Source organism: Tasmannia lanceolata, unplaced genomic scaffold (assembly GCF_043159265.1).
Source record: "Tasmannia lanceolata isolate RefF3 unplaced genomic scaffold, GAP_Taslan_0.1 ptg000003l, whole genome shotgun sequence".
Lineage (NCBI taxonomy): Eukaryota > Viridiplantae > Streptophyta > Magnoliopsida > Canellales > Winteraceae > Tasmannia > Tasmannia lanceolata.
In genome coordinates, this window is record NW_027518680.1 from 56,405,935 (window position 1) to 56,433,483 (window position 27,549).

The window sequence follows — 27,549 nt, forward strand, 5'->3', positions numbered from 1 at the left end:
CATTTTGTATCACCACAACCAATTAATGAGAGTTTGAGCCCCATAATCGGTTATGGACACAATCGTTTTGTCAAAATCTGAACGAACACTTCCCAATTGTAGAACATTGTGATGTCCTTTCTGGGTCAAGTGCAAAAAGAGATCAAATATGAATAAATAAAGAGATTCCTGCAATTCTTGAACGATCAGAATAAAGAAAGAAAAATACTGTGATGGTACAGCAATATAGATGGAACCGTAGTCTGGTTATCGATTTTCAGTTAATCATCATGCAGATTCCAACACAAGATTTGAAACTTGGACCTACATTTGATCCATCAAATGACTTCATTTTCAGCAGTACAGTGAGGGAAAGTGAAGACAATTCACCTTTTAAAAACAGATGAAGTGGGTGCAATCATTCTCCATATCTGGGGCTTTAAAAAATGCCTCTCAAGTATAAACAAGCATTGCTACTAAGAATCAATAGTAACTTTGAGCCAGGTAGCTGTTCTTGGTTTTTGACTGGAAAATTATAAAGGGACTCACCTTTAAGTTAATAACTTTCAGAGAATTGCCTGATACAATATAGTATGAACTCATTTGCCACAAGTGGTCACCATAAATTCCTAGAGTAGCCTTCAACATGTAAACTTACATGGTGCAGAAAGGAAATTAAAGCAAAGTTGGCAAGCAAAATATTAGAATGAGCTTCACCTCATGTATATGGTGCAAGTGTCACATGCTGTTTGAGATTTCTCCCCCTCAGTTGCAGATATGATATTCATCATTGTTGGCATCATCATAATCTCTATTGGCCTCAGCATACTCATCGATTGACGTAGCAGGAAATAAATCACCCTCTCTACTTCTGTCCCCAACTGGAGGAGGTGTTTTCACTGCATTGTCTGTTTTATTCTTGTTCATCTGTTGCAAAAATAAAGTTTTATCACTGGCAAGATTATAGAACATAGATCAATAAAATCAGAAACACCATGTTTTGTTTTGCAGAAGTAGTTCCAATAGAGCATAAGCTAGCATCATCAATTCAAACCCTGCCACTAAATTTGCAAAAGTAGATACCACTTGGATTTTGCGTGATGTGGGAACCTCCAAAATTTGTGACTACGAACTTGAATGCTCATACTTAAAGACAGATTACAATATCTTCCAGATTTTGTGGGTAAGAGTTGTCAGACAGTGGTTCTGGATAACCAAACACACTGACACATCCCATGCAGTTAAATAAAGATATCAAAAGCTATATTATTATTATTATTTTTTTAAAGATGACAGATTTTCATTGATACTAAGATTGCATTGGGGACAAGGAGTCCCATCCTGTATTACAAAGTATCTGAAATGCTAGTCAGGGCATACCCTGGACCAGGAAGGTTACAAGTAGAAATTAAAAACAATACCCAGAATCTGTTTTTCTCCATTATACCAAGAACGAAAGAATACCAAGTGTGACCCAGAGAATTTCCATCGTACCATCTTCTTACACCACGCCTACCTCTAACTTTACTCAATAATCTCCTTAACACAAAATACCAAGATTTCATCAACCCTACTGAAATACTCCTCCCAAGGATAGATATAGCAAAGCAGAAAGATCGAAACAAAAAGCCACTCAAGGTGAAAGATCATGGCCTCTCCAGCCTTAATTGGTTATAATAGAGCCCAACCGGATGCAAACCCATTAATACAACTGCTTCTATTACTGCCAAGATCATACTAAAATTTCCTTGGTAATTTTGAAATTAAATGCCGGCAATTAAGAAACCTAAAGGAATTTTTACTCCACCCTAAGATTCACCTACCTTCCCTGCGATTCCACAACCAAGTAATCGATTTTGAGTCACAACCTTTCTCAAGGGATTGCGATCTACCTATGACCATGGTTTTAAATTTCGACCGAAATCCAAAATTACGAAATTTCGGTGGGGACCGAAACCGAAATTTTCCGAAATTTCTTTTTGGCCATTTACCAAATTTCGGACCGAAATTTCGGATTTCGGTAATTTCGGTCCGAAATTTAGATTAAATGCCATTATTTTATTTTATTTTAAAGTGTTACAAAATTTCGTCTTAAATTTCGGAAATTTCATCCGGAATTTCGAACCAAATTACCAAATTTCAGCCGAAATTTTGGTTTTCGGTGGGGTCCGAAACGGTTACCAAAACTGAAATTTTAAACCATGCCTATGACTCAACACCTAAGGTAGTCTCCCCGACACTAGCCAATGCTCCCAGAACCCCAGAAATTTGATTACACAAAAATTTGGAGAAAGGTTTGCTAGAGAGGGATACAAAAACTGAATCCTAAACTAAAGAGACTAAAACGCCTAAATGAAACAAAGCTGAGAACCCATTACATACCAAGGTCCTCCTCCCCAGACTTTGCAACCTCTTTCTCTTTTTTTTCTTCCAAATCCCTTGCGCCCATTCCAAATCCTAAACTATCAAAAGCTATATTAATATGAGGGCTCCTAGCAAAACAGAAATGTGCTTTTGTGTAAAAAAAGCACATGACCCTCTAATGTGACACGTGCAAGAAAACAAGAAAATGGGGCACGAATCCTAACAAATGCAAAAAATGAAGTGAAAATGACCAAATTGTCAGTCATTTTCACGACCACCTTTATTTTTTTTTTGTTTTTGAAAGATAACGATTTTATTTCATTGAGAGAGATACATGCCATAGGGGCCAGATGTCCCCGTAAACGTTACATGATATCAAAGACCCAAATTAACAACCAACAGAGGGAGTTATAACTCTAGCAGTGTGGGCTCGTTAGCAGTAACTGTAGTTTCCGTGAGTGTCACTCCCTCCTTTGCCAAACTATCTGCCAGAGAATTTGCCGAACGTCTCGTATGCGTTAACTGCGGCCGTATGATCCATATTATGTGACGAATCCCGTCTACGATAGAAGCCAATCTCCATGGTCCAGCACATTGGTTCTTAGCCCGAGCGATGACGTTGGTGGAATCCCCCTCCACTATTAAAGGGCCCACATTGAGAGATCTGAACCACCTCAGTCCAAAGAGTAAAGCTTTCACCTCGGCCTCGTTTGCACCACCACCTTTATTTTTGGTACAGGATCCCATTTTAGAAGTGCTTTTGTATTAAGTATTAGTTCACAGAAGTAAAAGCATTAGAAGCATAAATTATGGCGCATCGAAGAATTTATATGATTATATAATATGAGTTTTTATATGGTATAAGGCCTTGCAACTATACGGTAGAGGTACCACCCTTGATATTTGATCCAACGGCAGCACACTTTTTGAGAAGCTATTGTTGGATCAAATATCATGGATGGCAGCTCCACCGTACAAAGGCCTTATTGTTGCAAGGCCTTACACCATATAATTTCTCATATAATAAATACATAGGCGGCAAGCACAGAGTCCCAGAGAGAGATGGAGTCATCTGGTTGGAACATGACTTGGGAGACCTTTCTTGATGAGCAGATCTACAGGTGGCAGATAAAGACTATGACGCGCTGGAAGAAGACTACAGGCAGGTCATCGACAGTTGACGACGGTGGGCCAGGGGAGGAGCACTTTAAGGTGTGCCCAGCATTACCGACTATTAAGACTGCCAACCTACCCAAGAGGATAATTTCCTATTCAGCGGATAATTATTATTCTGCTTCTTCGACCTAGCCCTTCCATTCTTAAGGCTTCTCGATGCGGTAACCGATCCTTCTCGTCAATCGAAAGCGTCCTATCTATCCACTTCTGTCGTCAAAACAACGGCTTTAAAGCCAAGCCCAGGAAGCAGTTTCCCCTTCTTTACAGGCGAATGATAAAAGACTAACACCCCCACCCCCAACTCAGTTAGGGCAGGGTAGGGCATGGTACCTTTCGCTCATCCATTCCGCTACACTTCCCAAGTCACATCTTCGCTAAGTCTTTCGTTAACTCTCGTTGTCAAGCTCCTCCCTCACTCTCGACCAGCCACCTATATAAAGTGCATGCTGCTTTTTACTCATCGAGAGAGCATCCTCACGAGAGACCGTCTAGCTATGGAAAAAAGGGTATAAAAAATAAGAAAAAAATAATACATTATGGCATTTTCATAATGGCAATGTTGAGTAATGTACAGCAAAAGCTTTAAATATGTTTTGAGTCCTCGTAACATAGCCTCAGCTCTTTGTAGTAAGTGCATCCTATGATGTCTGAGAAGCATGCATTATGCTCTCCTCTCAATGATAAGGTTATGGCAACTCTTGATCATATTATGCATGCCTCTATGGGGCCAACTCCCAGGGCTTGGAATTGGATTTACTTCTACCAGGCGTGGTGGGTTTCTATTGGCCCGTCTGTTCCTAGCAAACCACCTAACATAGACATGGAACAATGAGGAAATCTTGAATTTAAACAAGGGATAATTACATTAACACTGCTCAACTATGGCCAAATTCCACTTTTGTCCCCGTGGTATCGACTTCACCAAAGACACCCCCTCATCTTTCCGTGGGTTTTTTTAACATGACAGAGTGGACGGAGAGGAGAAAATGACTGAAATGCCCTTCATAAACCTAAAAGAACTTGTTTTCTTTCGTTTCCCTAATTTCACTCTTCTCTTCTCTTCGCGGAGATAGGGTTTTTCCGTTGAATTAGGGCTTAATTGCAAAGCACTTGGTCATCTTCAACCTCGATCTTCTGGAGGGGTTGGTCATCTTCAACCTTCAACCACGAAAGAGGTAAGTTGAATGAACTGATGTATATGGTTTCAAAATCGTTTTTAGCTGCTATAAGAAATAAAATCATAGGAAAAGAAAGGGTTTCGAACAACATTTTATTTGTGAACGATTTTGTTTCGAAAATCGTGTTCCCTGTGAATAAGATTCGAATTTTCTTTTAGGGTTTTTTGGAGAGAGAAAATAGAGGATTTATACTAAAATAATTGGGTTTTAGTACTCGATGTGCCTTTTTATGTCTTCATTGACATCGCTATCATTTTTTTTTTAAATTGACAAATTTCATTAATATTCAAATCGCATTCGGGAGGGGTCCCAACCTGCGATTACAAAATATTAGAGTGAATTGGCACGGGTATACCCAAAGCCAATTCAAAAGCAGAAGGAAAATATTACAAACCTCAACTATTACTCTCCTGTATTGTAACACCCATATCATTGTGCCTATATGTAATCTATTATATACGTATCTTTTCCTTTATACAATTTCCTTTCCTTTCCTTTCCTCCTCTCTCTGATCTATGTCATTTTGGTCTGCCCAAACTTTACACAGAAACCCTAATATTTTATAGTTCATTTCGGAATCTGTCAATTTTTTAGTCTTCGAATGGGCGGTGTGCGTAATTATTTACTCTTCGAATGTAGAATGTAGGGTTTTTTTGGAATTTGTCTTCGAATGTGGAATGTAGGGTCTGGCAAACTTGTTATTTCTTGGAATGTAGGGTTTTTTGAAAACGATGTGGCATTTTTTATGTCTTCATTTGAAGGAATTTAGTGGGTGTTTGTTGTCTGTTTCCTAGTCTTTTGCAATTTACCATGTTTGCCAGTGGGGGACATGTGGTCCCCCTTTGCAAAGAATTTACAATTACCCTAGGAAACTCTTGAAGACAGAAGTTATGATGGTGATGTCTGGTCCGCCTTTGCATCCATTTTAAATGATTATTTGGTTAATATGATTTATAGAAAAAGCTTATCTGTGGTCCGAAACATTGTGTCTATATCCTAACTTTGTTTGTAATTTCCTCTTACAACGATGGCCATCGACTATTTTACGTTTGAGGTCTATTCTGGTGGACAATTCCGCAGAAATCATAAGGTATATAAAGGTGGTAAGGTGAACCACATTGATGATGTGAACCCAAATAAACTAAACTTATTTGAGATGCAAGATATGTAGATAGAGGTAGTTGGTGTTCATGTCCACTTGTTCATCTACCATCGGGTTCGAGGGATAAGAAGGTGGGTTTGGAAAGATAGAAACCAACAGGGATGTGTTGGAAATGACAGAAATTCACAAAGGGAAAACTTTGATTCCTATACATATTGACAGCCCCCCTCTGGGACCAGATGCTGTAACAAAAATGTTGATAATGGGAGGACAAGAGGAGACATCACAACCTCTACCAAATGTTGTTAATGCAGGTTTGGACCAGCATAGAGTGGAGCCTCCCTTTCAACCAAATTAAGGTTGGGATGATTTAGTTACAAAAGTGGAAACCCCCATCACCACAGCTGATGTTGGTGGAGGTTGTGATGTAGTCGTGAAAGATGTTTGGGAGGGAGATTGAGGTAATGATGCTATGGAGGAAGGTCGAGAAAGTATTGGTTTGGAGGGTCTTCAAAAAAGTGCTGATGCTTTGGAGAGAGGAGAAGAAAGTGATGATAGCAGTGGCACTGATGATAGTGATGATGCTCATTACTATGTGTCTAGAAGGTCTGCTGAAGCCAATGGCAGTAGTATTGAGAACATAGATGATGTAGATATTGTAGATGATTTTTACAGAGGAGCAAACACTGTTGATGAAGAAAATGATGTACCTAAGGAGGTTGTAGGTGTTACCTGATGCAGTTGAGGAGGAGTTTGTACATGAAGATCCTCTCAGCTATATTGTAAATGAGGAAGATGAGCTCCTGAGAAGACCGAGAGGTTCTTCTGATGAGGAAGATGAACCCATTGCAGAGTTTATTGAACTTATGGATATGTAGCATCCAGTTCTTGTTGTGGGAATGGTATTTAGCTCACCTAAAGTGTTTAGAGCAGCTCTAAAGGAGTATGCTATACAACAGGGCTTCGACTGCAATTTCAACAAGAATGAGAGTAGAAGAGTCAGTGTCGTGTGTAAGAAAGGGTGTGGGTAGAGAATACATGCTTCTCCTATGCAGAGGGATGATGGTTTCCAAATCAAAAGCTTCAACCCAAGACAAACATGGACAAGAAGTTATAGAAACCAAAAGTTACTTCATCTTGGTTGTCTTCCAAATAGATAGAGAAGATAAGAGACAGCCTGACTTGGAAAGTCAATGCAATCCAAAAGAGTGTCAAGAGATTTCAAGGTGGATGTTTCGAAAGCTAAGGTATACAGGGCCAAGAGGCAAGCTATTGAGAGCATTGAGGGAGGTTATTTGGAGCAATATGCCAGAGTGTGGGATTACTGTGACCTTGTGAGGGCTAAAAATCCAGATAGTTGTTTGAAGCTTAAGGTGGATAGGTCATCTTTAGATGTGTTGCCTACTTTTTATAGACTATGTCAGTCTTCATGCGACGAGGACAGGTTTCTTAGCTGGTTGTAGACCATTCATAGGTGTAGATGGCTACAATTTAAAAGGTCCAAATGGTGGTCAAATCTTAACTACATTTGGCAAAGATGCGAATGACCGAATGTTCCCAATAGCCTATACAGTTGTAGAGGTAGAACTAAAAGACTCATGGACCTGGTTTTTTACTAACTTGCTGAATGATATTGGCTCTGTTGACACTCATGGGTGGACTTTTATATCAGACAAGAAGAAGGAATTCCTTCAAATCGAAGTCTATTTTACGCTATTTTCTTGGTTTTGTCATTATGTGATACTGACATAACTTGTACACCCTCTTGCTGAAACATTTGAAGCGATCTTGCCAAATGTAGAGCATAGGTTTTGTGTAAGATATTTATATAGTAATTTCAAGACTGAATATAAAGGGAAGCTGCTTAAAGATACTACGTGAGCAGCCTCTACTTCCACAGCCATTGAATTTGAAAGACATATAGATGCAATGGAGAAGCTTGATAAGAGTGAATATGGATATCTTAAAAGGCTAAATCCAAGATTGTGCTCGAGATCCTCATTCAGTACTAGGTCGAAGAGCAACCTCTTAGTGAACAAGCTCTCTGAGACTTTCAATTGTTTCATCCTTCCTGCGAGATAAGTCAATCCTAACAATGTTGAAAACAATTAGGAGATTGCTCATGAGAAGGTTTCAAAAGCAAAGAATAGAGATGGAGAAGTACCAGGGTCCCATATGCCTTAAAATACAAGAGAAGGTAGAAAAGGCAAAGTTATATGCATGTGACTGTCATATGCAGTGGTCTAGGGCAGAAGAGTATCAGGTGGAGAAGTTAAGGAAGTAGTATGTAGTGAATTTATAGCAACATACTTGTGGTTGTAGACAATGGGATTTAACGGGTATCCCACGCACCCATGCACCCATGCAGTGGCTGATATATTCTTCAAGCATGAGAATGTTGAAAGTTATGTGCACCCTTACTACCATCGATATGCCTTCCAAAGAAGCTATAAAAAGCTCATTCACTCCATACCTGGCATAGAGTAATGGCCTCGAACAGACTTGGAACCTGTCCAGCCCCCTCTAGTGAGAAGGCCAAAGAAGTTGAGGAGGAGGGATAGAGATGAGCCTCGAAGCCCTTCCAATCCTTTCAAGTTAAGTAGAAAGCATCAGTCACTGAAGTGCAGTAAATCTGGCCAATGAGGATACAACACACATACTTGTAAAGGGCCAATCAAAGGAAGAGAAAAGGCCACTTCTAAAAGACCAGTTGGATCAAAAGAACATGTGGGGAGGGGTGGAACAACTGTTGGAAGAGGTGAGGAGAACATCAGATCAAAAGATTCCATTAGGAGGGGTGGAGGTCCATCATTTGGTGGCAGTGGAAGAAGTGTAAGGGAAGTCCCTGGATATGTAATTCAATATTAATGCGATACCTTCATCATGTACTTCATAGTTAACCTTTTGCGAAACAGCTTCTGTGATTGCTTTTCTGATAGTTCCGTATAAATGGTATCCGTAGGAAACAATGTTTAGTGGAGGAAGAGGTAGAGGCAGAGATGTAAGGGATAGCTCTAATCAGGAAAATCCCTATTCTTGTCATGAAGGAAGTGGAGGAAGAGGAGAAAGAGGTAGAGGAGGAGGCATGAGAGGTGTATCATTTGGGATTGGTCTTTATAATGGCCAGTTTTACTCATATCCAACAAGACAAGTAGTATGTGTATTTGTTATCTTATCATTTGAATAATACCAGATCATCTAACTTGATGTTCTTCACACAAATGCAGTCTCCTCGAAAATCTACTGGAACACATGTTGCTTCTACCTTGGGTGTGGCAAGTACCTTCAGTGTGGTAAGAGGTAGACATTGCAGTGGACCATATGTTGGGACTCAACAATCTTCAACTCATGGTGGCAAATGATAGGCAGTTCCGATTGATTGGTTGAAGTTTTCATGAATATGTTGTATAGCTTTTTGAGTGGTTTTGTTTGTGGCGATGACAGTTAAATAGTTTTTTGGGTAGATATGGTTGACCAGTTTGTCTAATCTTCAGTTGAACAGTTGAATAGTTGTTTGGGTAGATATCTGTTGTATTCAACTGTTCAACTGAAGATTAGTATTCAACTGTTGAATAGTTGTTTTGGTAGATATCTAATCTATTGTATTTAGATAAAGTGTTTAACCATATCTACCAAAAAAACTATTTAGCTGTCCTCGCCACAAACAAAACCACCCAAAAATTCATGAACACTTCAACCAATCAATGGGAATCCCTTTTGTTTGAACGGATTCTGGTCGGTCTGCTAATGTAGCTTGTTGCTTCCTACTAAGAAGGAGAGCACTTGGTTCGACTAAGAAGTTCAATCTCCTGGCCAATCCTAAGGCTTCGAGGTGGGCAAACAACCATATCTACACAAAAAACTATTTACCTGTCATCGCCACAAACAAAACCACCTAATTTCATGAACACTTCAACCAATAAATGGGAACTGCTATCATTTGCCACCATGATCTGAAGATTGTTGAGTCCCAACATATGGTCCACTGTAATATTCACCCCTTGCCACACCGGAGGTACTTGCCACACCCGAATTACTTCCCACACCCGAGGTAGAAGCAGCATGTGTTCCAGTAGATTTCTGAGGACTGCATTTGTGTGAAGAACATTATGTTAGATAATCTCGTATTATTCAAATGATAAGATACCAAATACGCATACTACTTATCTTGTTGGATATGAGTAAAACTGGCCATTATAAAGACCAATCCCAAATGGTGCACCTCTCCCACCTCTGCTACCTCCCCCTCTACCTCTCCCACCTCTTTCTCCTCTTCCTCCACTTCATGACAAGAATAGGGATTTACCTGGTCAGAGCTATCCCTAATAGCTCTGCCTCTTCCTCCACTAACCATTATTTCCTACATATACCATTTATACAGAACTATCAGAAAAGCACTCACAAAAGCTGCTTTGCAAAAAGTTAACAATGAAGTACATGATGAAAGTATCACATTAATATTGAATTACCTGTCCAGGGACTTCCCTTACACCTCTTCCACTACCATCTTCCCTTACACCTCTTCCACTGCCATCAAATGATGGACCTACACCCCCTCCTAATGGGTTCTTTTGATCTGATGTTCCCCTGATCTGATGTTCCCCTCACCTCTTCCAGCAGTTGTTCCACCCCTCCCCAACTGTTCTTTTGATCCAACTGGTCTTTTAGAAGTGGCATTTTCTCTTCCCTTGATTGGCCCTTTACAAGTATGGCCACATTTACTGCACTTCAGTGACTGATGCTTTATACTCAACTTGAAATGATTGGAAGTTCTTTGAGGCTCATCTCTATCCCTCCTCAACTTCTTTTGCCATCCTGGAGGCCTTCTCACTGGAGGGGGCTGGACAGGTTCCAAGTCTGTTCGAGGCCATTGCTCTATGCTAGGCATGGAGTGAATGAGCTTTCAATAGCTTCTCTGGAAGGCATCTCGACGGTAGTAAGAGTGCACATAACTTTCAACATTCTCATGCTTGAAGAATATAACATCTACTGCATGAATGCATGGCATACCCGTTAAATCCCAATATTTACAAGCACAAGTATGTTGCTCTAAATTCACTACATATTGTTTCCCAAAATTCTTCATCTCATACTCTTCTGCCCAAACCAGTCCACATGGCAGTCACAAGCATACAACTTTGCCTTTTCTACCTTCTCTTGTATTTTAAGGCATATGGGACCCTGGTACTTCTCCATCTCTGTTCTTTGCTTTTGAAACATTCCCATGAGCAATCTCATATGGGACATTAGTACTTCTCCATCTCTGTTCTTTGCTTATCTTTCGCAGGAAGGATGAAACAATTGAAAGTCTATGAGAGGTTCACTAAGAGGTTGCACTTAGACCTAGGACTGAATGAGGATCTCGACCACAATCTTGGATTTAGCTTCTTAAAATATCCATAGGCATTCTTATCAAGCTTCTCCATTGCAGCCATATGCCTTTCATATTCAATGGATGTGGAAGCAGAGGCCGCAGCCCAGATGGTATCTTTAAGCAGCTTTCCTTTAAATTCAGTTTTGAAATTACTATACAAATGTCTCACACAAAACCTATGATCTGCATTTGGCAAGATCTCTTCAAATGTTTCAGCAAGACCCTGCCAAAAGGGTGTACAAGTTATGTCAGTATCACATAATGACATAAAGAATACCAAGAAAATAATGCGAAATAGACTTTGGTTTGAAGGAATACCTACTGCCTGTCTGATATAAAAGTCCACCCATGAGTCTCAACAAAGCCAATATCATTCAGCAGATTAGTAAAAAACCAGGTCCATGAGTCCTTTAGCTCTGCCTCTACAACTGCATAGGCTATTGGGAACATTTGGTCATTCGCATCTTCACCAAATGCACTTAAGATTTGACCACCACATGGACCTTTTAAATGGCACCCATCTACACCTATAAATGCTCTACAACCACCTAAGAAACCTGCCCTCGTCGAATGAAGACTAACAGACAGAAATTTGAAAGGTAGGCAACACGTCCAAAGATGGCCTATCCACCTTAAGCTTCAAATAACTACCTTGATTTTTAGCCCTCACAAGGTCACAGTAATCCCACACTCTGGCATATTGCTCCAAATAACCTCTCTCAATGCTTTCAATGATTGCCTCTTGGCTCTGTATACCTTAGCTTTCGAAACATCCACCTTGAAATCTCTTCTAACACTTTTGAATTGCATTCACTTTACAAGTGGGGTCATCTCTTATCTTCTCTATATATTTGGAAGACAACCGAGATGAAGTAACTTTTTGGTTTCCATAACTTCTTGTACATGTATGTCTTGAGTTGAAGCTTTTGATTTGGAAACCATCATCCCTCTGCATAGGAGAAGCATGTATTCTCCACCCACACCCTTTCTTGCACACGAGAATGACTCTTCTACTCTCATTCTTCTTGAAACGGTAGTCGAAGCCATGTTATATAGCATACTCCTTTAAAGCTGCTCTGAACACTTTAGGTGAGCTAAATACCATCCCCACAGCAAGAACATGATGCTGCATATCCACAACTTCATTGAACTCTGCAATGGGTTCATCTTCCTCATCAGAAGAACCTCTAGGACCTCTCAGGAGCTCATCTTCCTCATTTACATTATAGCTAAGAGGATCTTCATGTACAAACTCCTCCTCAACTGCATCAGGTAAACACCTCCTCAGCTATAACCTCCTCGGTACATCATTTCCTTCATCAACAATGTCCTCCGTAAAATTCATCTACAATATCTACATCATCTAAGTCCTCAATACTACTGCCACTGGCCTCAGCAGACCTTCTAGACACATAGTAATCAGCATCATCACCTTCTTAAAGACCCTCCAAACCAATACTTTCTCCACCTTCCTCCATAGCATCCTTACCTCCATCTCCCTCCCAAACATCTTTTACAACTACATCACAACCGCCACCAACATCAATTGTGGTGATGAGGGTCTCCACTTCTATAACCAAATCATCACAACCTTCATTTGGTTCAAAGGGAGGCTCCACTCTATGTTGGTCCAAACGTGCATCAACAACATTTGGTGGAGGTTGTGATGTCTCTTCTTGTCCTCCCCTAACATTTTTGTTACAGCATGGTGCCAGAGGGGGGTTGTCAACATATATAGGAATCAAAGTTTTACCTTTGTGAATTTCTATCATTTCCAACACATCCCTGTCGGTTGCTTTCGGAACCCACCTTTCTTAACCCTCCATTGAACCCAATGGTTGATGAACAAGTGCACAGGAACACGAACTACCTCTATCAACATATCTTGTATATCAAATAAGCTTAGTTTATCTAGGTCCACATCATCAATGTGGTTCACCTTACCACCTTTATATACTTTATGATTTTTGTCGAATTGTCCACCAGAATAGACCTCAAACGTAAAATAGTTAGAGGCCATCGCTATAAGAGGAAATTACAAACAAAGTTAGGATTTAGACACAATAATTGGGACCACAGATAAGCTTTTTCTAGAAACCACATTAACCAAACAATCATTTAAAATGGATGCAAAGGGGAACCAGACATCACTATCATAACTTTTGTTTTCAAGAGTTTCCTAAGGGAAATGAAAATTCTTTGCAAAGGGGGACCACATGTCCCCCACTGGCATGAAGACATAAAAAACGCAACATCGTTTTAAAAAAAACCCTACATTCCCCATTTGAGGAGTAAATAATAACGCACACCGCCCATTCGAACACTAAAAATTTGACAGATTCCCAAATAAACCCTAAAATATTAGGGTTTATGTGTAAAGTATGATAGTGATGTCAATGAAGACATATAAAAAGCCACATCGAGTATTAAAACCCTATTATATTAGTGTAAAGCCTCTATTCTCTACAAAAAACTCAAAAGAAAATTCGAACCTCATTTACAGGGCGATTTTTGAAACAAAATCATTCAATGATAAAACGTTGTTCGAAACGCTTTCTATTCCTACGATTTTATTTCATATTGCAGCTAAAAACGATGTTGAAACCATACACATCAGTTCATTCCACTCACCTCTTTCGTGGTTGTAGGTTGAAGATGACTAACGCCTCTAGAAGATCGAGGTTGAAGATGGCCAAGTGACCAACGCCTTCAGAAGATCAAGGTTGAAGATGACCAAGTGCTCTGCAATTTTAAGCCCTAGTTCGACGGAAGAACCCTAGCTTCGGCGAAGAGAAGAGAAGAGTGAGATTAGAGAAATGAAAAAAAAAAAAAGTTTTGTTAGGTTTATGAAGGGCAATACGGTCATTTCCTCCTCTTTGTCCACTCCGTCACGTTAAAAAAACCCACGAAAAGATGAGGGGGTGTCTTTGGTGAAGTCGATGCCACGGGGACCAAAGTGGAATTTGGCCATAGTTGAGTGGGTGTAAATGTAATTATCCCAGGTCTAAATCCAAATGGAGGGGAAATGGGCTATTTATAGAGCCCTTACACTAGAAAAGACTCAAATTCCCCTACTTACTCAAAATGACAAAAGAGGACATGAAAGATAACTAAAATGACCAAGCCATCCCTACTTAAGCGAAATGACTAAAAGACATGAAAAGACCACAAAATTATAATGAGCGAAACCCTCGTTTTGTGTTGCTGAGACATGCGCCTAAGGAGAAAGTGTTTGCAACAGAAGTGAACCGAGGAGCCGAGTGGCGTGCCATCGCTACTAATTGAGTGCCAGCACGTAGCTGTGCTGTCAGTAAGAAGGGAGCCGGCACCTTTCGAAGCACTTTCTAGTGTGAACCGAAGTCATGTCGCGTCACAAGCTATGTTGCGCGGATTCTTCATTTCATTGTACCGGGTCGAGTGCCGACACGTCTCGACACGGATTCGGACACTGATCCATGGTGGATGCGGCAAAATACGTATTGAAACGTCTCTAGCCAGTCAACGCACTCTTCAATGCGAATCTGACACCGCATGCAACTTTAGTAAATGCGAATCCAGGACATGCCTCTTTAATTAATAAGTGTTAGAAATGAGGTTAGGGTTAGAAGAGAGGAAGAAGAAGAGGAGTGAAGGATGGAGTCTCCACTAGGGAGCTCCTCATGAATATGATGTATATATAGGCCCAAACTAGGGCAATACATACAATGACTACAATACCCCTAACTAATACAAGTAATGTCTAAACTAACCTAGTACATTATTCAACACTCCCCCTCAAGTTGGAGTGTATATACTATGAAGCTCCAGCTTGCTACAAAGAACTACGTCAACAACTAAAAAAGTACAAGAAGCTCATGCACATCCAGCTTGGTATAACACTCATCCTCAAGCTGGTGTGGCACATACATAATGAAAAACATAAACAAAAAAACAAAGGCCACCATGAACAGCATCGAGATCAATGTCCATCAAAAGAGTAGCTCCCCTGAAGTAGCACAACAACGAGAGCGATCAAATAGGGCCTCTCCCTGAATGAGAGCACGACGAACATATCTGCATATTGAGGGCAATGGAGGCGCCATGGCAAGAACAACTACAATTCAGCAAGCAAAAGAGGCACACCAAAGGTGCGCACAAAAAACATTGGCGAAGCAGCACAACGCCAAGTGAAGAGGATAGCAACTGATGGGGAAACAATCGAAGACAAGGTCGACGGAGAAACTGTTGCCTGGAGAGAAGGCATAGAGAGAAAGAGGATAACCAACCAACGATGGGGAAACCATCATCTGGAGACTAGGTCGACGGCATGAACATCGTCACCTGAAAAGATAAGAAGATAGGAAGAGGATAACCAACCAACGATAGGGAAAACATCGTCTGGTGACAACATCGACGGCATGAACATCGTCGCCTGAAGATAAGAAGAGGAAGATAACCAACCAACGATGGGGACATCATTGCCTGGAGACAAGGTCGACGGCATGAACATCGTCGCCTGAAAAGAGCATACCAACGATGGGGAAACCATCGCCCGGAAAGGAGAGGTTGACGGGAAAAGACAGTCGCCTGTAAGAGAGACGACCAACGGATATGGAAGCCATCGCCCGGAAAAGGAGGAAGAAGATAACATGAAGGGATAAGGCAAAAAGCCGAACAACACGAAGAGACATGAAAAACAAGACAACACTCCCTCAAGAAGACAAGGACAGCACTAACAACACTCCCCCTCAAGAAAAGACAACAAAGTGGACAACACTCCTAAGAAAATACACAAAGAACTAAATGAAAACACTCCCCCTCAAGTTGAAGGTGCAACGAAAAGAAGACAAATAAGGCACTACACCGCTTTCGGACAATTGATCAAACACTTGGTGTGCGCCGTAGAGAAGAAGACAAAGGAAAGATGACAAACAAGGCACCACACCTCTCTTAGACATTTTATCAAATACTTGGTGCGCGCCTTGAAGAACTACATAAAAGACATAGAGGGTAATGGAAAGAAAGAGATGATAAGAAGACGACAACAAGACAAGCACAAGAGAACAACAAGAAACAATACAAGACAACACTCCCCCTCAAGTTGATGTCAAAGGCCTTCAACTTGAAACAAAAAGAACACTTTCAAGGCACAAAATCCCTTTGAGACATTTCATCAAACACTTGGGGTGCACCTTGAAGATGAGATGAGAAAGACAAAGGCCATAGGCCAAAAAAGCTATAGAGAAGAGAAAATAAAGAGAGCTTTGGAGTGGAGGAGAACCCAAAATGGGTTTACACAAGTAATACAAACATGATTTTTGTTTTGTTTTGAAATATACGATAGAGGGAAAATGGGTTAAAAACGAAATGGGTTTGACGAAATGAAAGAGAGTGAGATTTCTAGGGTATAGAACTGGTTTTTTTTATTTTTTTATTTGGGTATTGTAGCAGGTTACTGCAGCGATTTACTGTAGCGGTACTGCAGCGGGTTACTATAGCGGGTTAATGTAGCAGTTACTGTAGTGGCTTACTGTAGCAGGGAATGGAAGGGTTAGGGGAAAGGGAAGAGGGGCAGTGGGAGGAGTAGGAGGGAAGGACACGAGCGAGGAGAAGAATTGAGGAAGAAACTATAGAGAGATAACGAGAGAGATACGAGAGAAAGGGATGATGGCATGGAGAGAAATAGACTCTTCTTTCCTTCTTGAAGGATCAGCCCATTGGCTCTGATACCATGTTAGAAATGAGATTACGGTTAGAAGAGAGGAAGAAGAGGAGTAAAGGATGGAGAGTCTCCAATAGGGAGCTCCTCATGAATATGATGTATATATAGGCCCAAACTAGGGCAACAACATACAATGACTACAATACCCCTAACTAATACAAGTAATGTCCAAAGTCTAAACTAACCTAATACATTATTCAACAATAAGAATCCTTCTATTTCAGCCTTTCAAAAGACTTTCCAAGATATATATTAAAAAAAGGACTCGTCGGAGAGCCTTGCTGGGGAAAAAAGACTTTTTCCAAGATAAATATTAAAAAAAGGACTCGTTAGAGAGCCTTGCTGGGATTAATAAATGACAAAACAGAAAAGACAAATCTGAAGTTTCTAGATGGGCTCAAACCTGCTGGAAGACTTGCCAAGATAAAAGATTTTCTCAGATTTACATAAAAAAGGAGAAAGCTTTCTACGACTGAAAAAGATGAATTACCAAAATTTTCATTCCAGGATGGACTCTTTCTCTATAAAAGCAGCCCTAATGTTTCCACTTAGGCCCTGTTTGGATAGCAAGAAAAAATATTTCTCAAGGAAATCTTTTCTCACTGTATCATGCCTTTTCTTGCGACTCGAACAGGGCCATGGTGTGGATCAGTATTTAATGGAATAATGGATCTGTATTTAATGATATGCTTATGGTTTATTTAGACTGATACGATCATAAATTGAATTTAGGGTGTGCCCGGGTTTAAGGCAAGGTTTTACGGCCTCATTTTGAAAGCATATTGAATGTTGCTTAATTTTTTTCATCATATATATATATATATATATATATATATATATATATATATATATATTTTAATTTTTATTACTATTTAATTAATTTAATAAAAATGTCGAATCCGATGCCGAATCCGAATCCTTGTTTTTTGAGTTAGCCGAATCCGACACATCAAATCCGTGTTGAATTCCGACACCAGAATCTGAATCCATGCAACATAGGTCACGAGTCTACAAGCCCCACTGAGACCTACCAATTGTCTGGTCAAAGTATTAGTGACGGTGACTTGGTTGCGTAACGTAATATGGATCCATTCAGCGAAAGTCCGAGTGACGCTGACTTCATCGGATTCAGTCAGCAAAAGTCCCTCCAACTCAATCCCAACATGTAGTGGCGCTGACTTGGTTACGACGACGTCGAGTTGGCGGCGGAGGAAGACTCGGCATTCAGGTGAGCCGCCCGGTGGTGTGGTACGTAATGGGTTTATTACGTCTCGCCAAAACGGCTCGCTCCGAAACAAATAAAAAGGTGTGTGCCGCACTCCTACTTATGCTAAATGACTAAAATACATGAAAAGACCACAAAAGTACCAAACTATCACTACAAGTATGAGTGCAACAAAGCTACACTAAGGAGATACACCCCGACAACAATAATCCACCAACATTCCTCCCAAAGAGCAAATATTCGGCTCAAACACAAGCGAAAATCGACAAAGACGAAACTAGGTTTTCCATCCAAATTTTCATCAGAAGTTCACGATTACAACCTTCGAGAGCAGAGATAGCAACTTCAAAAAGTTTGATCAAGTTCACCTCAAATATCCCATTGTTGTCACTGGTGCGAGCCAACGAGATGGCAAGGATTGGGTGATTCCCGTCCATCGTTCCACTAACTTCCCCCATATACCCAAAGCGAAAATAGGGGAAGAGCATAACCGAAGAAAGCCGCCTCCGCCAACATCGGCCGACAACACGGAGGCAACTGGGCCCAATCCTATTAACATATGACCCAAAGACATTGCTTGTCAGCTCTGAGAGGGTTATTCAGGACTAGGCTGGCTAGACCTTGAAGCACCTCAAACACGGTGTCCGCCATTTGAAATTAGTATAGCGGCAACGATGGCATTTCTACTCACCCAACCCACTTTGTGCCTCTCGCTTTTCACTTCCTCAAATCTTGCGGCTTCCTTGTTCCGCACCACACCCCACATTCACTTTACTGCCCTGGTGGTTTCCCCTTCACTGATTTCTCCCTCTTCATAGGGGTGCAACTCCCCTACTTCATTACTTCTCTGGCTGAGTGTTTCCATCATAGAATAGGATTCTAATTCCTCCCTTCCAGAGGATTTACAATATGTGACTTTTCTGATCCTTGTGGTTGAAGTGATTTTTATGAATAAAGGATATGTTGAGCAGCTATAGTCCTGAGTAGTTGAGGGACTAAAAAGTGCTCATCAACAAAATCTCGTTGGTTTTGATACAATCACAACCTACATAATAAAGCTTTGGAATTGGTACAAGCTTCTTGGTTTCATGTATCACCATAAAGTTAAATTCACATCCAATTACAGTTTACTTGACTCCTAATTTGTCCTTGTGTGCTTGATTAAAATATCCGATCTTCACTCTTCAGGTGGGATCTCGATGGATCTAGGTTTTGAGCTATAATCATGTTGAGAACTGGCTCACAAAACCCCAATCCTAGCGATACAGGATTACCAGACGCGCACATATCAAAGTTGAGCCTAACAATGGAAAATCGATAGCAGTGCCCAATTAGCACTTCTCTCATCCTCAATGCATTTGTAATCTCTATCCATTTCCTAGTAAGGTCTTGAAGAACTGCTCCCCAAAACCTCCAATTCCTCAACATCTCTAGATAAGTGTCAAATCAACCAACAATATTTGATACCAAGGATACTGCACTCTTGAGTATTCAATGACCTTAAATCTCTAACTACGCCTATGCCTAAAACATACTCAACTGCCACAAAACCATAGTGCTCTCTCTCTCTCTCTCTCTAGTCTTAATCTAATCAATGAGAACATATTTACCAAAATTAAAGGCTAAATGTAAATTCTGACCATAAGACTATATCCATTAAAAGACAGTCAAATACTCAAATTTGAAAGGTCCCTCCCTCTCTTCCTCCCAATGAGAAGAAATTTACTGAGATTAAAAGCTAAATGCAAATGCTACTTGTACAAGTCTACATCCATTACAAGGACACTCAAATACTTAAATTTGAAATCTCAGATCCACAACTAGCTGATATTATCAGAGCTGAGGCCATAGCTCTTACATACTCACAAAGCTTTTAACTGTCACTGAATTGCTAAAAGAAGGGTCATTCCATAAGTTGCAGTGGTATTTCACATAGGCTGCGGTTTAGGCTCCACTTCAATGACTACCGAAAAGAAAAAAGTCGAATGCTTAATGCAATGGATTAGAGGTAAACAATGAAAAGCTAGTAAAGATTTGATATTTGAAACTCGCATCTAAGAAGATAGACAAAGAAGACATAGACCAACTTGAACAAAAACACAAACTTTTATTGCATAATTCTTTCAATTCCATTTCAGAAATATTTTCATATGTGTTTCTATAGAGTGACAGTAAGGGTGTGTTATCAGTCAACTTCCCCATATTCATCCCCAATAGCCCAAACCCGGCCTTGCGTCAAGTCATCTTGTATTGGCTTGCATAAACTAGTCCATTTTCTTCTCCAAATTCGTCAAATATGCATCTAAAAACAACTACAATCCTTTTACATGGCCCATAATGAAACTCTAATAATCGTGGAGCTTATTGAAAAATTATTAAAAGAAATGGATCTTATTGAAAAGAACTCGAATAATCATACCGCTCTTAGTAACGTCCTCCGATCCCTTTCCCGTGCATTTTTAAGGGCCTGTAAACAAGCAAGACTACTTAGTTTAGAAACTTAATAACCAATATTTAAAATTATAATAGCTAAGATACAGAAGACGAAGAAAAAACTCACCTCATCAAGCGCCTTGCGCTCAGCCTCTAATTCCTCAACATCTCTAGACATGACCAAAATATTCAGAACATCGACAGGTGAAATTGAATTCCATTTTACCCATCAGAAGTACAAAATCAATTTTTCAACTAAATGAAAGTTGAGAAAAAGAAAAAAAAAGAGAAAAAAATCAATCACCTTCCAATTATCCGATCGACACGACAAGAACATTTGGCGCATACACCTGATTCCTTTGCACATGCTGAATTAGGAAAATGGGATAAGGATCAGTAATTCTATTAAATATACGCAGATTTAAAATCAAAAGAAATGAATTTTCCTTCTAGAAAACCCAATTCAAACAGAACTTTCCAGTGCAAAGATTGTGGTAGGCCTGCCGAACCGCCCGTTTCCCACACTTTTGGCTGATAATTCAAGCAACAAAGACACAAAAATCAACAACAGGAACCAAAAAAGCATATAAACCAAAACAAACCGTGCATATGCGCTACGTACCATTTCGCTGGCTCGACAAGAGGCTTGTATTTCCCATACCTAGAATATACACAAAAATTCAGAGAGAGAGAGAGAGAGATCCTAAACCCTAACAAGCCATATGGATACAAGGATTTTATAATCTAGGATGGTAAGATCCTGGATTTTACAAGCTAAGACCTTGTTTTATAAGCTAAAACCTAGATTTTACAATCATATAAATGTACAATTGATGTGATCTGTTAGAAGGTATTAGAAGATGTATTACATAGTGTTACATAGCCTAAGGGCATAGTGGTCATTTTTATGTTCTCTTTCTATATATATCAAAGTAAAGGGAAGTGGGCTTTACTTCTTCTTTTCCTCTTCTTCTCATTCTCTAACATGGTATCAGAGCCCTAGGGGTTTTTGTGCCCTAGGGACCATTGGAGAACCCCCCTTCTCCTTCTTCTCCTTATTTTCCCCATTCTCTCCCCACCCACCCCTCCTTCGCCCATCTTTCTCCCTCACGCCACCGCCCAGCCCCTCTCCCTCGCCCCGCCCCTGTCCCTGTCCCTCTCCCTCGCCCCACCTCCTCCCTCGCTCCCACCCAACCCTCGCCCAACCCCTCTCCCTCCCACCCAATCCCACTCCCCCTGCCCTCTTCCTCTCTCTTTTTCCCAACCCCTCTCTCTCTCTCTCTCTGTCTCTCTCTCTCTGCATTTTTCACCTTCCCTTCTTATTCCTCATAAACCCTTAAACCCTTAACCCCCCTTCCTAAGTTTCTAACCCTCTTTCTCCCTATTGTCTAAATTTCTTTCCCTCTTCTTTTCTTCTTTGTTCGCGACTCCGACCTTTCATCTTCTCCATTTATGCCCCAGAGGCCATATTATGTCTTCGTTTTTTCCTCTCATTCGTCGGAGTAGCGTCACATTATCTCACCACACATAGTGGTCACTTTACGCCCTAGAGGCATTCTCCTTTCCATTCTCTCTTGCCTTGCCGTCGTGTGTTGTGTCTATTTCACCTTCGTTCCTTCTATGGACCCCCCCCCCCCCCATTATAGAAAATCCCTCTCTCGGATAATCCCTCTCCTCTTCATCGGGTGATGCCTCCTTCCTCCCGATGACCACGGTCAAACTTGATGGTTCCAATTACATGAATTGGAAAGTGGCAGTGGAGGTTTATCTCATTGCCAAAAGGAAGGTCTACACCATACGTCGTGACCCACCTGCGGCTTCGGATCCCACCTATGAGCAGTGGGAGACAGATGATGCTCATATCCGTAGTTTACTCTAGCAGAGTATGATCCCACAGATTTCAGGGACTATGATGCAGCTTCCGACTGCAAAGAGGATTTGGGACCATACTGCAGTTATGTTTTCCGGCGTGGGTAACCTCTCCCGTATTTGTGCCACATATTCTGAGTGGATGCATCTTCGGCGTGGCGACACCCCTCTTTCTACATACTATGGCCAGTTCGTCTCTCACTGTTAGCAGCTCGATGTTTTCATGCCCTTGACGGCAAACTTGGCCGTAGCCGCACAGCAGTGGGATCAGCTCCGAGTTGTTCAGTTTCTTGAGACCTTAGGCCCCGAGTTTATGTCTTTTCGCCAGCAGATTTATGGTTCTGGTACTATGCCTTCCCTCGAGGAGGTCTATCAGCGGGCTCAGCAGTGTCTCGGTGGAGCCTCTCTTACTCCTGTTGCTTTTTATGGTCGCAGGAGATCGGTCTGCCCGTGGTGGTGGGACGTTTGGCCGAGGCCGTGGCCGTGACTCTGGTGGAAGGGGGTATAGTGGCCGTCCTCGTCCATATTGTACACATTGCCAGCGCGAGGGCCACCGTGATGAGACCTGTTATGTGCTACATCTTGAACGTCGTCCCCCGCAGCCATCTTATTTGGGCGATCAGCGCACGTTTCTTCTCTCAACGACTCTGACCCTCGGGCATCTTCCTCCGGCTCCAGTCCGACTCTACCATCTTTCACTCAGGCCAATTATGATGAGCTCCAGCGCCTACGCTTGGCCGCCCACCCTCCCAATGCTGGCTTTGCACAGCCATGTAGCACCTCTGCCTCTCTTCTCAGTAGCTCGAGCTCCTGGATCATTGATTCGGGAGCCTCAAACCATGTGACAGGTACTTCATCATCACTCAGTTCCTTTAGCCCTCTTTCGTCTCAGTCTATGACCCTCGCTGATGGCCGCACTACTCCCATTTCTGATACTGGGAGTACCTCTCTCTATCCTGGTCTTACCCTCTCCTCTATCATTTGTGTTCCCCAGTTTCCCTTTAACCTACTTTCAGTCAGTCAGCTCACTAAATCTTTTAACTGCTATGTCTCATTTAATCCATCTTACTGCTTATTTCAGGATCTTGCGACTGTGAGGACGTGAGGTAGATGGGCTGTATCGTCTGGATAGTGTTCTCACCCGTGCCATTTTACATAGCTCTGTTGACGCTTACCAGTGGCACTGCCGCCTTGGTCATCCATGCATTGAGCGCTTACGGCGCACTTCTATAGTTTCTGTTCCTATTCAATCTTTTCAGTGTGAGGCTTGTGAACTTGGAAAACACCACCGTGTGTCTTTTCCCTCTAGGCTTATTAGTCGGGCCTCGTACCCTTTTACTTTAGTGCACTCTGATGTATGGGATCCCATGAGAACTCCTCCTATTTTTGGATATAGATATTTTGTTGTTTTCATTGATGACTATTCTCGCATGACTTAGTTGTATTTGCTTCGAAATCGTTCTGAAGTTTTCTCTGCTTTTCGTACTTTTCATTCTGAGGATACAAATCAGTTTGATTGTACCCTCAAATGCTTGCGCACAGATAATGCTAGAGAATATTTCTCCACTACCAATGGGTTCCAAGATTTTCTTTCCAGTCGGGGTATTATCCACCAGTCTTCCTGCTCACACCTCTCAGCAGAATGGTGTGGCTGAAAGGAAGATGCGATCTTTACTTGATGGGGCTCGCTCTCTTCTTATTCAGATGCGAGTTCCCAAGAGCTATTGTGGTGATGCTGTTCTTACTGCATGTCACCTTGCCAACCGGCTTCCATCCTCGGCTCTTGGTGGCTCTTCTCCCTTTACTGTGTTATACCCTGGTCATGACCCCTTTCCTATCACCCCTAGGGTCATTGGGTGTGTGTGTTTTGTTCACCACCTTGGTCATGGCTTCGATAAGCTGGACCCTCGGGCTGAACGATGCATCTTTCTTGGGTACTCCCGTACCCAAAAAGGTTATCACTGTTACAGTCCTCGTCTGCGGCGGTCCTTTGTGTCTGCCGATGTCACATTCTTCGAGTCTGAATCCTACTTTTTATTTTCTCATGAGACTCCTTCCACAGTTCCTGATTCGGACCTTTCTCTTCCCCTCCCAGCCCTTCCGGCTTCTCTCCTCACCCCTCTTGTATTGGTTCCTGAGACCACTCCTGTCTGTGATCCCTCCTCTTCACTACAGGCTCCTGAGCCTGAGGCTACTAAAGCTCCTCCTCCCGCTCCTACGAAGACATATCCTTGTCGGCAGAGATCGGCCGCGGTCTACAGCTCATCCTCCTCCGCCCTTGCCCTCGACCTTGCAGCCGAAGATCCCACCTTCCACATCTCAGGTACCCATTTCCCCTAGTTCTACTTCATATTCTCCCATTGCTTCTCATACTCGTTCTCACAGTACTGCTCATCCTATTTCCTCTATTGTTTCATATGATTCTCACACTCTTATGTTTTGGAGTTTTGTTTCCTCTTTGTCCTCTGTTTCTTTGCCACAATCTTTACCAGTTGCTCTTGATCATCCGGAATGGCGTGCGGCCATGGATTTTGAGACGCAAGCCCTCCAGGCCAATCAGACATGGGAGTTAGTTCCTCTGCCTTCAATCAGACATAGGAGTTAGTTCCCCTTCCTCCTGGGGCTCGTCCAATTGGTTGCCGCTGGGTTTATGCCGTCAAATACTTACCTGACGGTACTATTGAGCGCCTTAAGGCGCGGTTGGTGGCCAAAGCATATACTCAGACCTTTGGTGTTGATTATTTAGAGACTTTCTCGCCGGTCGCCAAGATTCTGTCGGTTCGCGTACTTCTCTCTCTTGCCGTTACACATGACTAGCTTCTGCATCAGTTAGATGTCAAGAACGCTTTCTTACATGGTAAGCTTACTGAGGTGTATATAGAGCAACCTCCTAGGTATGTTGCTCAGGGGGAGATATCTTCCTCAGTATGTCGGTTACAGAGGTCTATATATGGCCTCAAACAGTCCCCTAGAGCCTGGTTTGGATGATTCAGTAATGCTATCATGCGATATGGCATGAAGCAATGTACAGTTGATCACTCCGTCTGCAGTTCTCATTCTACAGCTGATTGTGTGCTATTAATAGTATATGTCGACGACATCATCATTACAGGCAGTGATTCAGAGGGGATACATAGGCTGAAAACCTTTTTGCAGAAAGAGTTTTCAACCAAAGATTTGGGTCGTCTCAGTTACTTTCTTGGCATTGAAGTTGCATATTCTACTAGAGGTCTCTCCCTCTCACAAAGGAAATATGTTCTAGATCTTCTTGAGGAGACAAGTCACCTTGGAGTGAAACCTGCGTCTGCTCCCGTGGACCCAAATGGGAAACTCCTTCCAGAAGAAGGAGATTTATTAGATGACAATGGCAGATACAGGAGGCTGGTGGGTAAGCTCATATATCTTACAGTCACTCATCCAGATATATCTTTTGCTGTTGGTGCAGTCAGCCAACATATGAGTTCACCCCGTACTTCTCACTAGGCAGCAGTGATTCAAATTCTTCGCTACTTGAAAGAAGCGCCAGGGAAAGGCCTCTTATTTAAGAAGCATGGTCATACCAGAGTAGAAGGCTTCTGTGATGCGGACTGGGCAGGATCTCCAACAGATAGAAGATCCACCACTAGATATTGCACATTTGTTGGCGGCAATCTAATATCGCGGAAAAGTAAGAAGCATGACATAGTCTCCAAGTCGAATGCTGAATCAGAGTATCGTGCTATGTCTCATACCAGTGGAGAGCTTATTTGGTTACGTTCTCTCCTTTCAGAGATTAGTTTCTCTTCATCTGCTTCAGCTCAGCTTTATTGTCTATTCATATAGCTACCAATCCGGTCTTTCATGAGAGAACCAAGCATATAGAGGTTAATTGCCACTTCATTCGCCAGAGGATACAAAGAGGCGAGATTCATGTTTCTTTTACGAGATCAGCTGATCAGTTAGCTGATGTATTCACAAAGCCCTTAAGCTATACAAAATTGAGTGACATATGTAACAAGCTTGGAATGTACAATATATACGTTCCAGCTTGAGGGGGAGTGTTAGAAGGTATTAGAAGATGTATTACATAGTGTTACATAGCCTAAGGGCATATTGGTCATTTGTATGTTCTCTTTCTACATATATCAAAGTAAAGGGAAGTGGGCTTCACTTCTTCTTTTCTCTTCTTCTCATTCTCTAACATGATCCATTAGCCATAAACTTGATTTTAGCTAAAAATACATTAGCCATAAACTTGACTTCTTTAAAAATCCTTTGCTGATTTGATTATTCTGGTTGTGTTTATGCTGATTTGGTAACGCATATTACCGATTTTATTGAATTAGAACTTAGTTTATTGCTCCAAAATTTTCAGAAAGTCACCTGCGAACCCTAGCTTTGATCCAAAGTGGTAACAGATCCTAGGGTTTGCATTAACAATCCAGGTTTTAGCTTGTAAAAACCAGGTTTTAGCTTACAAAATCTAAGTTTTAGCTTAAACCTGGATTTTACAATCATAGAAATGTATAATCCAGGTTTTAGTTTATAAAATCTAGGTTGTATCTTGTAAAATCTACGGTTTTACAAACCTTAATGATTATAAAATCCAGGTTTTAGCTAATAAAATCTAGGTTTAAGCTTATAAAATCTAGGTTTTAGCTTGTAAAACCTAGGTCCAGGTTTTAGCTAATAAAATCTAGGGTTTTAGATTGTAAAAGCCTACATTTTACAATCCAGGATTACAAAATCCTAGTATCCAAACGGTGACTAAACCCTAAATCCTAAACCATAAACCCTAAAAGGGAGAGATTTGGGACCTGCGTTTCCATTCGATTTGTTCTCTACAACGAGGGCATACACCGGTTACCTCCGAGTACGGCCGGAGCTTCCCTCCAACTTCCTACAACCGGAAACAAGAAACATATCAGATAGAAAAAGGGGAGCGAAAAAGGAGAAAGAGGGGGGTGCAGGGTGGGGGGGGGGGGGGGGGGGGGAGAGAGAATTTTTTTTATTTTACCGTTTCGTTCTTCTTGTGGCCTGCGTTTGGGTTCCAGGCGTACTGGTTTTGGTGTTTCGGGGGTCCTTTCCTGCTCGACATACTTTGACTCAGAGAGAGAGAGAGAGAGAGAGAGAGAGAGGCCTAATTGCAAATCTAAGTTAATCATATAA

The 27,549-nt window shown here is 41.5% G+C and overlaps 1 protein-coding gene across 1 annotated transcript; it reads right to left on the minus strand.

Annotated features, from left to right (window-relative positions):
* Positions 1-417: 417 nt before the first annotated feature.
* Positions 418-27,549, minus strand: LOC143863479 (small acidic-like protein). The gene is made up of 8 exons (XM_077374154.1): positions 27,398-27,549; positions 27,198-27,280; positions 21,155-21,193; positions 21,011-21,063; positions 20,837-20,900; positions 20,660-20,702; positions 20,519-20,566; positions 418-906 (listed from the first exon to the last, which is right to left on the minus strand). The coding sequence occupies exons 1-8, from the start codon at positions 27,476-27,478 to the stop codon at positions 745-747; spliced, it is 573 nt and encodes a 190-aa protein (XP_077230269.1). The 5' UTR covers positions 27,479-27,549; the 3' UTR covers positions 418-744.

Bases quoted from the DNA above. Each gene is read 5' to 3' on its own strand.
- LOC143863479 (XM_077374154.1), bottom strand. From the start codon at position 27,478: ATGTCGAGCAGGAAAGGACCCCCGAAACACCAAAACCAGTACGCCTGG. The intron at 27,281-27,397 runs GTAAAATAAAAA...TTCCGGTTGTAG, and splicing joins GCCACAAGAAGAACGAAACG to GAAGTTGGAGGGAAGCTCCG. The intron at 21,194-27,197 runs GTCCCAAATCTC...TGTATATTCTAG, and splicing joins CAAATCGAATGGAAACGCAG to GTATGGGAAATACAAGCCTC.